General features: G+C 44.7%; 1 protein-coding gene across 1 annotated transcript; it reads right to left on the bottom strand.

Moving 5' to 3' along the window:
- On the bottom strand, nt 13727-14247 carry LOC18772101 (E3 ubiquitin-protein ligase RNF144A). Its single transcript, XM_020565657.1, has one exon. The coding sequence runs from the start codon at nt 14245-14247 to the stop codon at nt 13816-13818; it is 432 nt and encodes a 143-aa protein (XP_020421246.1). The 3' UTR covers nt 13727-13815.

Raw genomic sequence — 14730 nt, 5'->3', positions numbered from 1 at the left:
AGCCGAGACCCCGCTGTACGACTCCTTTTTCAAAGAATCCAGAAAATGGAGAACGACAACGCCCGCTCCCAGGGGCCAGAGTGGGGAAAGCTTCTACCGGGGCCATTTACCAGGCTCATCCGGGACTCTCGGCAGGATCGGGAAGGGCAGCAGCTTCGGATACCGTTCTATACGGGAACGGAAGACCCCTTAACCCACCTCCACTCATTTCAGTCCGCCATAGGATGCAAGGGCTTGAGCGATGAAGGGCAGTGCCTGCTATTCCCGTCCTCCCTTACCGGGGCAGCCCTAAACTGGTTCTACCGGTTAGAGCCAGAAACGGTAGACTCCTTCGACGAACTGAAGCAGATCTTCCTCAACCACTTCATGATTCAAACGGACCGTCTTTACTCTGCCGATGACCTGTACACGATTCGACAAGGAGAGGACGAACCGTTGAGAGAGTACGCGGCACCTTTCAGTCACGAGTACTCAAGGTGTCCGGAAACAGACGACAGGGCAGCCTACGGCGCCTTTAAGAGTGGCCTTCGGTCCTCACACTTCCGATACCTAGTACACAGCAGCAACTGGCGCACGTATGACGAACTGATGAAGCAAGCGGCCATCCACGCCAAGGCCGAATACTTCAACTCGAAGCCCACGGCTTCGACACCATGAGGAAACGCCGAATCAGGTGCTTATCCAGCAAAGGCGACATCCTACGGGAAAATCGACACATACTCGGCAGGTCATAAGAGGAAGGACGACCGCGCCGATCGAATAGAACCCTCGAAGAAAGGGAAAGGGCGGTACGGTCGCAACGACCACCGAGCGCCCCTGCCGAATCATGACCAAGCCAATGAAGTCTTCACCCTGTTGAACACTACCTACGAGGCCGTCCTGATGAACGAACAGGGAATAATACCGAAGCCGAATGCCCGAAGACCAAATCGGCAAGACAACCGAGAGACCGGTAAATTCTGCCGATACCACCAGCACAACAGCCATAATACAGAAGACTGTATAAGCCTGAGAAAAATTGTTGAGCGATTGATCAGGGAGGGGAAGCTGGATCAGTACATTGCCCGGCAGCCAACGGCGCCGGTGCCGAATCCGGTTTGGCAGATAAACATGATAAGCACTATTAGTGGGGGACCCACCATCGCAGGAATGAGCAACCGGTCAATGAAGCAATATGTGCGGGCCGCGCAGTTTCCTCAGGTGTTCGGCATAGAGCTTAATCGGCGCCAGGAAATCCCGAAAGTTCGTTGGGAGCCAATCACATTCTGCGAGGAGGAGGAAGAAGGTATCCTCTATCCCCATGACGACCCAATGATCATCCGGGCAGAAATCACAAACTACGACGTAGGAAGAGTGCTGATCGATACCGGGAGCTCGGTAAACGTGATTTTTTCCGAAGCTTTCCGAGGGATGGGAATAAAGGACTGCCAGGTAAACCGGCAGTTGACACCTTTGTTGAGTTTCTCCGGGGATTTGGTCCAACCAATCGGCAGCGTGAAATTACCCATCACCTTCGGCACCGCACCAAGAAAAACGACGGTATACGATCAATTCCTCATCGTTGATTGCCCTACGGCGTACAACGTCATAGTTGGACGAACGGTGCTCACCATGGTCAAAGCACATCTTTCCCCCCACATGCTACTGATGAAGTTCCCAACCCCCTACGGCACGGGGGCTGTCCGGGGAAATCAGCTCAGCGCTCGGACTTGCTATGCCACGGCACTCAAGTCAACCACTGTCCAAATACCCGACGAGACCATGTCTGTACAGGGGATACCGAACGGTACGGGACCCGTTGACGACCCCAGAGATGAGTCCCCGACTCCACACACGCAACCTGCCGAAGAACTGGAAACGATAACCCTTAATGACGAGCAGTCCGATCGTCGGGTTAAGATCGGCACCAGACTCGCCCCTGACCTCCGAGCGCAGTTCATAGACTTCTTGCGGCTGCATTCGGAAGTATTCGCGTGGTCTTACGAAGATATGCCCGGCATAGATCCTGAAGTCATCAGCCACAAGCTCAGCATCTCCCCTGCATATAAGCCTGTAAGACAGAAGCGCCGTTCGTATGATGCCGAACGATACGAAGCGATGCGCACAGAGGTCAACAAACTTCAAACCATCGGCTTCATCAGAGAAACTACTTATCCGGTATGGCTGGCAAACTCGGTGATGGTCCGGAAAGGTACAGGCGGTTGGCGGATGTGCCAAGACTATACCGATCTGAATAAGGCCTGCCCGAAGGACAGCTTTCCGTTGCCACGGATAGACCAGCTCGTGGACACCACCGCGGGACACGAACTGCTGACCTTTATGGACGCCTATTCGGGATACAATCAGATATTCATGCACCCCCCCGACAGCGAACACACCGCCTTCATAACGGACAGGGGTTTGTACTGTTACAACGTCATGCCGTTCGGCCTGAAGAATGCGGGGGCAACGTACCAAAGGCTCGTCAACAGAATCTTCGCCAAGTACATCGGCAACATCATGGAGGTTTACGTTGACGACATGCTAGTAAAGAGCAAAATCGCCGAGGAACATCTGCAGAATCTATCAGTCATGTTCGGCGTACTGAAGGATTATCGGATGAGGCTGAACCCAACGAAGTGCTCCTTCGGTGTATCTTCCGGAAAATTCCTCGGATTCATGATCAGTGAGAGGGGTATCGAAGCGAACCCCGAAAAAATAAAAGCAATCATCGATATGGAGAGGCCGAAAACGGCGAAGGACATTCAAAGCCTTACCGGACGCGTGGCAGCCTTGACTCGTTTCATATCCAAGGCCACCGATAAGTGTGTTCCGTTCTTTAAAGCCTTGAAAGGGGGCAAACGGGATATCATCTGGACTGCCGAGTGTGATAAAGCGTTTCAAGACTTAAAGGACTACATGGGCAGAGCACCCCTCCTGTCAAAACCACTACCGGGGGAGATTCTCTATCTATACCTTTCGGTATCTGGAACTGCTGTCAGTTCGGTATTGGTCCGAAAGCCAGAGAGGGCAGAGCTACCAATTTTCTATGCCAGCAAAGCACTCCAAAGCGCTGAACTTCGGTATCCCCCATTAGAGCAGCTTGCACTAGCCCTAGTAGTCTCGGCACGAAGACTTCGGCCATATTTCCAAGCACACGGGATCAAAGTTCTGACCAACCAACCGCTTCGGCAGGTGCTCCAAAAACCAGAGACTTCTGGCCGATTGATCAAGTGGGTGATCGAACTCGGAGAGTTCGATATACAATTCGTGCCAAGACCCGCCGAAAAGGGTCAAGCCGTTGCCGATTTCATCTCCGAACTCACCTCATCAACGGCACAGCCGACAGCCGAGCCGGTTACCGAAACCGGAACGCCAATGGAAGTAGACGCCGAACGGCTCGACACCTCAAGGCCCGTATGGGTTCTGCATGTCGACGGCTCGGTAAACCAACAAGGATGCGGAGCAGGCCTGGTACTGACAACACCGGAAGGACTCAAGATCGAGTACGCCCTCCGATTCAACTTCCGAACCTCCAACAACGAAGCCGAATATGAGGCTCTCTTGGCCGGCCTTCGGTTAGCCAAGAGCATGAACGCAAAACAAATCAGGATTCACAGCGACTCCCAGCTCATTGTGAACCAGGTAACGGCAGACTTCGTGGCCAGAGACGCCTCCATGAACGCCTACCTTTCATCCACCCACCAGCTGCTCCAAAACTTCCAAGCCTACGAGATCAGGCAGATCCCCAGAAGCGAGAACAACCATGCCGATGCATTGGCACGCCTAGCCTCGGCAATAAACTATAAAATCGGAAGAAAGGTACCGGTGGAAATCCTTGCCCGACCGAGCACGGTAGCCTCCGAAACATTTACCGTACGGTACGAGGATACATGGATGTCTCCTATCTACTCGTACCTGACCAACGGCACCCTTCCAGAGGACAAGGCCCAGGCCCGAAAGCTTAGGTACCGATCGGCAAGGTACACCGTCATCAACGACGTCCTTTACAAACGTGGCTACACAACTTCATATCTCAAGTGCCTTACGACAGAACAGGGGGACTACGTCCTTCGGGAGATCCATAACGGTGTGTGCGGCGACCATTCCGGATCCCGATCACTCGCCCATAAAACCTTTCGGCAAGGGTACTTTTGGCCGACCATGCACCGGGACGCTATCTCGCTGGTGAAAAAGTGTGATAAATGCCAGCGTTTCGGCGCCATACCGCACATCCCTGCCGAACCTTTGGCGCCGATTGTGAGCCCTTGGCCTTTCGCACAATGGGGACTGGATCTGATCGGTCCAATGCCACAGGGCAAAGGCCAGGTGAAATACGCGGTGGTTGCCGTTGACTACTTCACCAAATGGGTAGAGGCCGAACCTCTGGCAACCATAACGGCAGCAAGAGTGGAAGACTTCGTTTGGACTCATATTTGTTGCCGGTTCGGCATCCCGTATGCAATCATTACCGACAACGGCAGGCAGTTCGATTCGAAGATCTTCAGGCAATTTTACACCCGCCTGAAAATCAACTTGTTTTTTGCATCACCGGCACATCCCCAGTCAAACGGCCAAGTAGAGGCAATAAACAAAATCATCAAGAAACTGCTGAAACGGCAGCTGGACAAAGCCAAAGGAGCCTGGCCAGAGAAGCTTCCCGAAGCGCTATGGGCCATCCGGACCTCCTACCGAACGTCCACAGGAGAGACCCCATTCTCTTTGGCTTTCGGTTCGGAAGCCGTTGCGCCGGTAGAGATTGGCGAACCGTCCTACCGAACGGAAACCTTCGCACCGAATCCAAATGAAGAAGCACTTTCTCTAAACCTCGACCTTCTCGAAGAGCACCGGGCACATGCCAACCTTCGGAACGAGGCCTACAAGCAACGTGTCTCTCGGTATTACGACTCTAGAGTCAGACACCGCTCATTCCGAATCGGTGACTGGGTCATGAGGAAGGTGTCCCTAGCAACTAAGGATGCCACGGAAGGAACCCTCGGACCTCCCTGGGAAGGACCTTATGAGATCATCGGTATCCTTCGATCGGGGACCTACCGCCTAAGAGATACCAACGGCAAGACCCTCGGTCATCATTGGAATGTAGAACATCTCAAGTACTACTTCAAGTATCCTAGCCTACGGCAGGACAAATTTATAACCTAGCCTACGGTAGGACAAAATTGTAAAACGCCTTTCGGCATAAATTAATGGAAAGCCTTCGGCACTATTACTTCAGAAACTCTTGTTATAATCTCTACTAGCCTACGGCGGCCAATACAGGCAAGATCACGTTCTACGGCATCTTTATTAGCCTACGGCAATAAATGTTTTCGAAATTATTACCCTACAAATCCTGTTAGAACTTGTCAATTTCGGAGTAGCCTTTAAACGTTATAAATCCTATACGGCAATAAGAGAAATCGGCAATTGAACAAGGTCAGAAGCACAAAACACAGTAGGAGAAAACGACGAAGGAAGAGAAAATCTTACCGCGGCCTGAAGCCGGAAGGCGCGTCCAGCCTCCTCCCGAAGGAATTTGTTCGGCAGTTCGTCAACCTCCGGCAGCTCCATCTGAGAGCCGAGGATCATGTGGTTGACGAACTGGACGGTCTTCGCCGGGCAGGCGATGGAGATGGCCTCGGAAAGACCGTCCTCGTCCTCCGCCGCAAGGACGGCCCTGGGAACTTCCGGCTGGCGGGGGCGCTTGGGGGCCGGCTCGGCCTCCAGATCGACCGTCTCTGGACGCTTGCCGACAGCCTTGGAGGTGGCAGCCTCAGCGTCCCGAGGCCTCGGCGCAACGGCTTCATCAGCGGTGCGCCTCAGAACGGCACCGGCATCGAGCTGCCGAAGGCGATCCGCGAGGGTCTGGTCCTCCGGGTCCGGCACCGACTGCCGAACGGCAGCCGCCTCGGGCTGCTTTCTTTTCTTTTTGCCCTCCAGGCCCATCATCAGGCGCCTCCTGGAGGACTCGTTCATCTTTTTGGCCTCGGCAGCTTTCCTGGCGTCCGTCACTGATCAAAAAGGCACTTAGTTAGTTCAGTGAGCCAAGACAATACACAAAAAAAAGAAAAAAAAAAGAGGAAGAAAAGTCTACATACTCTCGGCAGGGTCGACGAGGTCGGCTTTGATAAGGTTGCCGGTGAAGAGAAAGCGCGGATAGACTCGTTCGGCAGCAGGTACTCGCAGCCTCACTCTGTCAAGCTGCCGGATCTCGCTCGGCTTGGGGCTCGGCTGCTTGAGTTTGCCTGTCAAACAGAAGAAAAAAAATTAATCACACCCCCAGAAAAAGAAAAAAGTGGCCAGCCTACCGATCGGCAGTTCGAAAACCTACCGGCAGTCTGGAAAGTCGTGGGGACTCGAAAGCTTGGGGGTGTTCCCGATGGCGATTCCCAATCGACGGAGAGCAACACCCGCCGATTCCTCCATGACTTCTGAGAAGTCGGCACCGAACTGACAAAATGCCCCCGCTCGGAGGCCTTCAGGCAGTTTGCCTGAACCCAGCCGCCATGATCGGCGCTCTTGGACTTGGTGATGCTGTACAGATACGAGAACTGCTCGTAGGAAGGCTCCCCTTCCTCGGCAATCCTGAATGCCGCGATCACCCCCATCAGGGCCACCCAGAAGTTAGGGTTGTATTGGCCCGGAGCGTACCCGATCTGTGCAAGGATCCTCTGCACGGCAGGTTGCAACGGCAACCGAACCCCTTGCACGAGGACGTCGGTGAAGAAGGTCACCTCGCCGTTCGCCGGGTCGCTGAGGGACTCAACCGGGCTCGAAATCCTCATCCTCACCGAATCAGGGATGAGGTATTCGGCCCTGATCCTCTCCAACTCCCGTTCGGTGATCTTATTGGGCTCCAAGTAATCGACCCCGAACAGAGCCCTCTGAGGCACACCCACCGGTATCCTAGGCGGCCCTCGGTGGACAATGGTTACCCTCGGGCGGGAGGGACCGGTGATATCCACGCTTCGACCGGAGGTAGAGGCCTCGGGTTGGTGCTCGAAGGACCCGACACGGGTACCGTCCTTGTACACCGCGACCAAGGGTAGCGGGTGCCTCGTCATGAGCCCCTTGCCGATGCCATGGGTGGGAACGGAGTCCCCCTCCTCACCGAATAATTCAGCATCGGTGTCACCTCCATCCTCGGCGGCGAGGCTCGCAGCCCCGCTGGACGTATCCCATCCCGATGACAATTCCCCATCGAACGCGTTGGGCTCATTGCCGAACGTCGATTCACTATCAGACATCTACAAAACAAAGAAAAGGGAAACTAAGGTTCATGCTGCACTATCCTACCGATACCTACATCTCTACCTATGGTCACTAGACTACCGAAGGAAGATCCTACTTAACGATCGGCTAGCCTATGCCATGGACAGACGTATAATAAAAATTCAGGTGGGTACCGAACGGTATCTTACCTTGAGTGCTGTGAAAGTCGCCTGGATTGCCATTCGCACACTTCGAAAATCGCCTGGATTACCGTTCGCACACTTCGAAAATCGCCTACTCAAAGAGCTCTCGCACACTCTCACAATTGCAAAGTGAACCTTTCATCCGGAGCAACCTCTATTTATAGGGAGAGCGCTGTAACGGTACGCCTCGAAAGACGAAACGGCTCATCAATGCGCCGCCAGACGTGCTTTTGCTCGCCACGTGTCGCCCGACGGATGGCGTCATTAACTGCGCGCCAGGCACAGAAGACGAAGCGCCTCTCTGCCCACTTGCCTCTCAACGTCGGCGACCCCTCGTGTCCCAGGTCAATCCCCCCAAACGAGCATACCGAACGGTAGGATAACCTCCAAGCTGCCGTAGAGAACCAAATTCCCTTCCGAAGGATCTCCGGAAGAGAACTTGGGGGACTACTGTTTATACCAAAATAAACGGCCTATTACCACCGAACACGTGGAGGGGATCGATACTGATCAACGGACCCCTTCGGCATGCTCCCTACCGAAGCCATCTATCTTGGCCTCTTTCACCATCAGACACGTGCCATGCTCACAATCCATGCCCAGAGTCCCACATCGGAAATATGAGCACAGTGCACACCTCCCAAGGCCTATAAAAGGAGACCCATATCCCCAAAAGGAGGGGATCAGAACTAACGGTACGCTATCGTGTGATCTATCAGTTAAACTTTACTAAATCCGTACTTACTTAAGCATCGGAGAGCCTTCGGCCGGTACCACACCGGTACCCAAGGATTTACCGAACGTGACCTTTTGTAGGTACTTACCCTTCTGCCGTAGAACATCTACCGAGGATAGTCATCTACCGAAGGCCTAAATCACTAAGTTGACGAAATACGTGCAGAACCACTTTTTCGCATCAACAAGTATGTACTTTATACATATTTATTTGCTAGTTTCAACATGTCCAAAGTAGATCTTAATCATCCACTTTACAATATTGTAATATAATTTTTATAGCACTTATTATTCTTATTCAATAGTATGTGAGAATTATTTGTATAGTACGTGAATTTTGTGTGTCTTACTGCAAATTTTGTAAAAAATACGTGTATTAAATACTAGAAATACATACGTACATGTACAATGCGACTATTCCACAATTCCTTTTTTAAAAATGTGAGACATGTATAGATATAAAAGACTATTGTCACTCGTCTATACTATTTATTGAAGACAATTTAAAATTTTTTAAAAAGTACAGCTGGCCGGCTATACTATTTTTTAAAAAACATTTTTAAAAATTGAGTACGGCCTGCTATACTATTTACTCTATATGTATATATACATATATAAAAGAAAACAGACGCACAGCCCCTTGGTGGCCACGTGTAAAATAGTATAGCCGTGCAGCTATACTATTTTTAATATTAAAAAAGGACACCCACCGATTATCTGCCACGTGTCAACAGCAGTCTATTTTAAAAAAAATTCAAAACACGGAGTATAGCCGTGCGGCTGTACTAGCTTTTTTCCTAACAAGAGAACCCTCTTGCGCCACGTGTCAAAAATTATTAATATTTTTTTAAAACGTAGTATAGCCGACCGGCTATACCATTTAAATACATTATTTTCACAAGGTATAGCCCCCCCGGCTGTACTATTTAATGAATAAATAAATAAAATTCAAGAAAAAAGGACCCTCCTAATTGCATTGGTTTGTACTTTATACATATTAATTTGCTAGTTTCAACATATCCAAAGTAAATATTAATTGGCCACTTTACAATATTGTAATATAATTTTTATAGCACGTATTATTCTTATTCAATAGTATGTGAGAATTCTTTGTATAATACGTGAATTTTGTATGTTTTACTGCAAATTTTGTAAAAAATATGTGTATTAAATATTAGAAATACGTACGTACATGTACAATGCGATTATTCCACATTTTCTTCTTTAAAAATGTGAGACGTGTACAGATATAAAAGACAATTGCCACTCGTCTATACTATTTATGGAAGAAAATTTTAAAAATTAAAAAGAGTACAGCCGGCCGGCTATACTATTTTTTAAAAAACATTTTTAAAAATCCAGTAAAGCCGCACGGCTATACTATTTACTCTATATGTATATATAGTGCGGCTATACTATTTTTAATATTAAAAAAGGACCCCCACCGATTATCCGCCACGTGTCAACAGTGTCTATTTTAAAAAAAATTCAAAACACGGAGTATAGCCGTTCGGCTGTACTACTTTTTTTTTTTTTTTTTCTGGAAAAGCGATACCTCTGGCGCCACGTGTCAAACATTATTAATATTTTTATAAAACGTAGTATAGCCGACCGGCTATACCATTTAAATACATTATTTTCACAAGGTATAGCCCCCTGGCTGTACGATTTAATGAATAAAAAACTAAAATTCAAGAAAAAAGGACCATCTTAATTGCATTCGTTTGTACTTTATGCATATTAATTTGCTAGTTTCAACATATCCAAAGTAAATATTAATCGGCCACTTTACAATATTGTAATATAATTTTTATAGCACGTATTTTTCTTATTCAATAGTATGTGAGAATTATTTGTATAATAAGTGAATTTTGTATGTTTTACTGCAAATTTTATAAAAAATATGTGTATTAAATATTAGAAATACGAACGTACAAGTACAATGCGATTATTCCACATTTTCTTTTTTAAAAGTGTGAGACGTGTACAGATATAAAAGACTATTGCCACTCGTCTATACTATTTGTGGAAGAAAATTTTAAAAATTAAATAGAGTACAGCCGGCCGGCTATACTTTTTTTTTGAAACATTTTTAAAAATCCAGAATAGCCGCACGGCTATACGATTTACTCTATACATATATATAAAAGTGAACAGACGCACAGCCCCTTGGTGGCCACGTGTAAAATAGTATAGCCGTTCGGCGATACTATTTTTAATATTAAAAAGGGACCCCCACCGATTATACGCCACGTGTCAACAGAGGTCTATTTTTAAAAAATTTCAAAACACGGAGTATAGCCGTTCGGCCGTACTACTTTCTTTTTTTTTTTTTTCTGGAAAAGAGAACCCTCTTGCGCCACGTGTAAAACATTATTAATATTTTTTTTAAACGTAGTATAGCCGACCGGCTATACCATTTAAATACATTATTTTCACAAGGTATAGCCCCCCGGCTGTACTATTTAATGAATAAATAAATAAAATTCAAGAAAAATGGACCCTCCTAATTGCTTAGTTTGTACTTCATACATATTAATTTGCTAGTTTCAACATATCCAAAGTAAATATTAATTGGCCACTTTACAATATTGTAATATAATTTTTATAGCACGTATTATTCTTATTCAATAGTATGTGAGAATTATTTGTATAATACGTGAATTTTGTATGTTTTACTGCAAATTTTGTAAAAAATATGTGTATTAAATATTAGAAATACGTACGTACATGTACAATGCGATTATTTCACATTTTCTTTTTTAAAAATGTGAGACGTGTACAGATATAAAAGACTATTGCCACTCGTCTATACTATTTATGGAAGAAAATTTTAAAAATTAAAAAGAGTACGGCCGGCCGGCTATACTATTTTTTTAAATTTTTAAAAATCCAGTATAGCCGCACGGCGATACTATTTACTCTCTCTATATATAAAAGTGAACAGACGCACAGCCCTTTGGTGGCCACGTGTAAAATAGTATAGCCGTCCGGCTATACTATTTTTAATATTAAAAAAGGACCACCACCGATTATCCGCCACGTGTCAACAGTGTCTATTTTTAAAAAAATTCAAAACACGGACTATAGCCGTTCGGCTGTACTAGTTTTTTTTTTTTCCCTGAAAAGAGAACCCTCTTGCGCCACGTGTCAAAAATTATTAATATTTTTTTAAAACATATTATAGCCGCCCGGCTATACCATTTAAATACATTATTTTCACAAGGTATAGCCCCCCGGCTGTACTATTTAATGAATAAATAAATAAAATTCAAGAAAAAAGGACCCTCCTAATTGCATTAGTTTGTACTTTATGCATGCATATTAATTTGCTAGTTTGAACATATCCAATCGACCACTTTACAATATTGTAATATAATTTTTATAGCACGTATTATTCTTATTCAATAGTATATGAGAATTATTTGTATAATACGTGAATTTTGTGTGTCTTGCTGCAAATTTTGTAAAAAATACGTGTATTAAATATTAGACGTGTATAGAACATGAATGTATTGTTGAAAAATATGTTCGTACGTGTATAATAGAGTATTAAATGTGAAAGTGCTAAATTTTTTATACGGATAATAACTTTGGAAACGTAAAAAATTAAAAGGGTACAATAGAGACTCGGGTAATTGATTGATTAATTAAACATATTAATAACTATTGACCCAACTAATTACGCATTTAACCAATGGCCATACCCACAAGCTACTCAATTGGGTCACTTCCATATCCAATACAAACTATTCTATTTCCAAGAGTAGGTCTTATAAAGACTTCCAAGGAACTCTAGTGTTCCAATGTGGGAAATCAAACATGTTTGCAATGCCTTGCAAAACCTACAAAACTAAATATAGGCTGACAGATTATTAACAACTTTTTCGATTTTTCATTGTTTCATCTCACCTTAATATAGGCTGAGAGATTATTAACAAGAAGAAGAAAAAGTGTGAACGTTTCCAAAGTTGCATATGAATGATTTCTGAATACATTATTATGCACTTTCGGTTCAGGTTCATCGTTCCAAATTCATTCAACTTAAATGCTGCAGTTTGCCTCCTTTACAGAGATGTACAATTGACAAGTAATACAGCGGTTTGTGCCCAATATAATATGCAGCACAATTGTATTTTAGCCATCTGAACTCTGTTTTCTAGTTCATTTCTATTCCTTTCATTTCATGTGGTCAGATTCTACATCAAACACTCACATTCAATTTTTTTAACCCCTGTGATATTGTTGCCTAAGCTGAAAACCACACCCCAGCAGATCCCATCTTGGTTCAGAGAATCGCGAGGGACTTCCAAATACACTCCGATACAGGTAAGTATTTCTCGAGACATGTCATTTTGAGGATATCAATAAATTAAAAAGGAAGTTCACTAGAAAAAATAGATATATGAAAAAGAAAGCGAAGCACGACTTCCACAAAGACACTATCCTCAGTTGGATAGAAATCCACATATTATTTATTCTCTTTGATCCGGGGAACCCAGTGTTCATCATACTAGTTTGTAAGACAATAGCAGCTGCAAGTTAAACCTTGAAAGAAAACATTTTCAGTTGGAACTTTGATGGTTCCCACGGAAGTCTGTCTAAAAGAACAATTACGAAATAAGAACCTCATAAAAGTAGCACACCCTAGAAGTTCTAGGAACATCACAGAATTAGTGATAATTCTGTAAGTGATGAAATTACAGGTTGCAATTGGCAGGAGCATGTTGCTGTCTAAGCTTATTATGTAATGCTCATCCCAAAGTGGGCAGTCACATGTTGCTTTCTTGTTCTTCCATTCAGCTCCGCAAGTATGGCAAAACTGATGTCCACATCTACAAAGACAATGCAGACATGAGACAAACAACAAGGAGTAATACACAGTATGAAAATGTACCAGCGTCCAGAAAAAGAAAAGAAAAAAAGAACAAGGGTGAAACCTTTTCTTAAATTTACTGGTAAGAGAAAAAAAAAGAGTGAAACCAAAGAAGCAAGCAATGTTATGTAACAGTGGAATCTTATGTACCTTGCTTCTAAGGTGATTCGGTTAAACCTACCTTGCTTTTAATGTGTTTCCTACTTGGGGTATTCATTTTTTAAAACAAACGATAGTTTAAATTACAAGAGATGGGGGTTTCTCACAACTTGAGGGATTCCTACAAATACTTTTGAATTTAAATAGGCAATTTAACAGTGTTACAATGTCAGTGTTCTCTTGCCTAGGGTTGACATAAACCAATCGATAGAAAACTTAACAAATTGCGAATTTTGGGTATGTTATTGGTTTTATTGGAGACTATTGAAAGGGTTGAGATGAGTGACTGGTGGAAGAACCTTTTTCCTCTTCTGATGGTTGAATGGTAACACAAGATCACTATTCTCACACAAGAAATCATAGGTACTTCACCTAATCATCTTCTTTTCGTAAGTGTCTATTTTAATTGCCATTTTCTTATTCATTCTTCCCTATAAAACTTTGCTAAGTTTATAAATAATAATAATAAAAAGGGACTAAAGCAGTTCAGAAGAAACCAAAAGATTCATTCCTCCGCAAGTGATGTGGTAGCAGCCACTATCAAGTTCAACCATATGTTTGCACTTGGAACACTGGCGCCATAGTTTCTTCATCGCAAGCGACTTTAGCAATTGCCCTTCTGCGAGGGAATAGGTTTCTGATCTTTGGTAATCAGTTCATATCATAGTGCCAAGGAACCTTGCAATTGATACAAAATAACTGATGGCATTTCATGCACTTCCTGCCTCCCACAATAGCAAAAGAACTCTTCGTATGTTGCAAGACCTCCTTTTTGGACATCAATGCAGAACACCTCAGAAATGCACAGTACACTTTCTCCGTAGCAGGAATAGAAGATTCCTTGATTCGGTTGATCATAACGTCGGCAAGTTTAGGTGACAAATTTTTTTTACAGGTTTTAATATTCACTTCACATTTACAGTCCTTATGAGGGCATTGTGCCACGATCCCGCTTTGCAAATTTACTTCCACATGAAGTTTCATACAAGACAAGCAATATTTCTGATGGGAAGTACCAATTGAAAACATTCGAGCAATAGGAGTGTCTTCGAAGCAAATCAAACAAGTCTCCTTCACACTCATGGTTTTGCTAGTTCCTGCAGGGTAGGTAGGTGCTCTGAGAAGCTGTAGCCCCCATTAAACACAAGAGTTACTTGATTGACTCGTTGCTTCCAGGAATTGCGTTTGCAACCTGTAATCTGTAAAGAATCCTTTGGAGGGAAAAAATGAAGTAAATACTAGAATACTCAAAGTGATATATGAAATTCTAACTTGTGTATCTAACAGTTTTGCTTTGTCACACAAATAAACTGAACTAACAAATGCTTAAAACAATAACTTGGAGGCTGGGAATCATCACAGAAAAAAATGACCCTTTTCAACTTCAAAGTGAGAGCTTCTTGAAGCCGTCAATGAGAGCCAAAAGCAGCTGTTTTCCTGCTCCTGATAAAAAGAAAACAAATGTTATTTTCAGTTCAGTAATATTTAAGTATCATTTATTTTTCTGAAGTTAATCTCATAGCTCGGAAAGTAGGGAGGGTTAGTAAAAAATACACGGCGTCCGCA

Source organism: Prunus persica, chromosome G6 (assembly GCF_000346465.2).
Source record: "Prunus persica cultivar Lovell chromosome G6, Prunus_persica_NCBIv2, whole genome shotgun sequence".
In the NCBI taxonomy this organism is placed as follows: domain Eukaryota; kingdom Viridiplantae; phylum Streptophyta; class Magnoliopsida; order Rosales; family Rosaceae; genus Prunus; species Prunus persica.
This window is presented reverse-complemented; position numbering and strand designations above follow the sequence as displayed.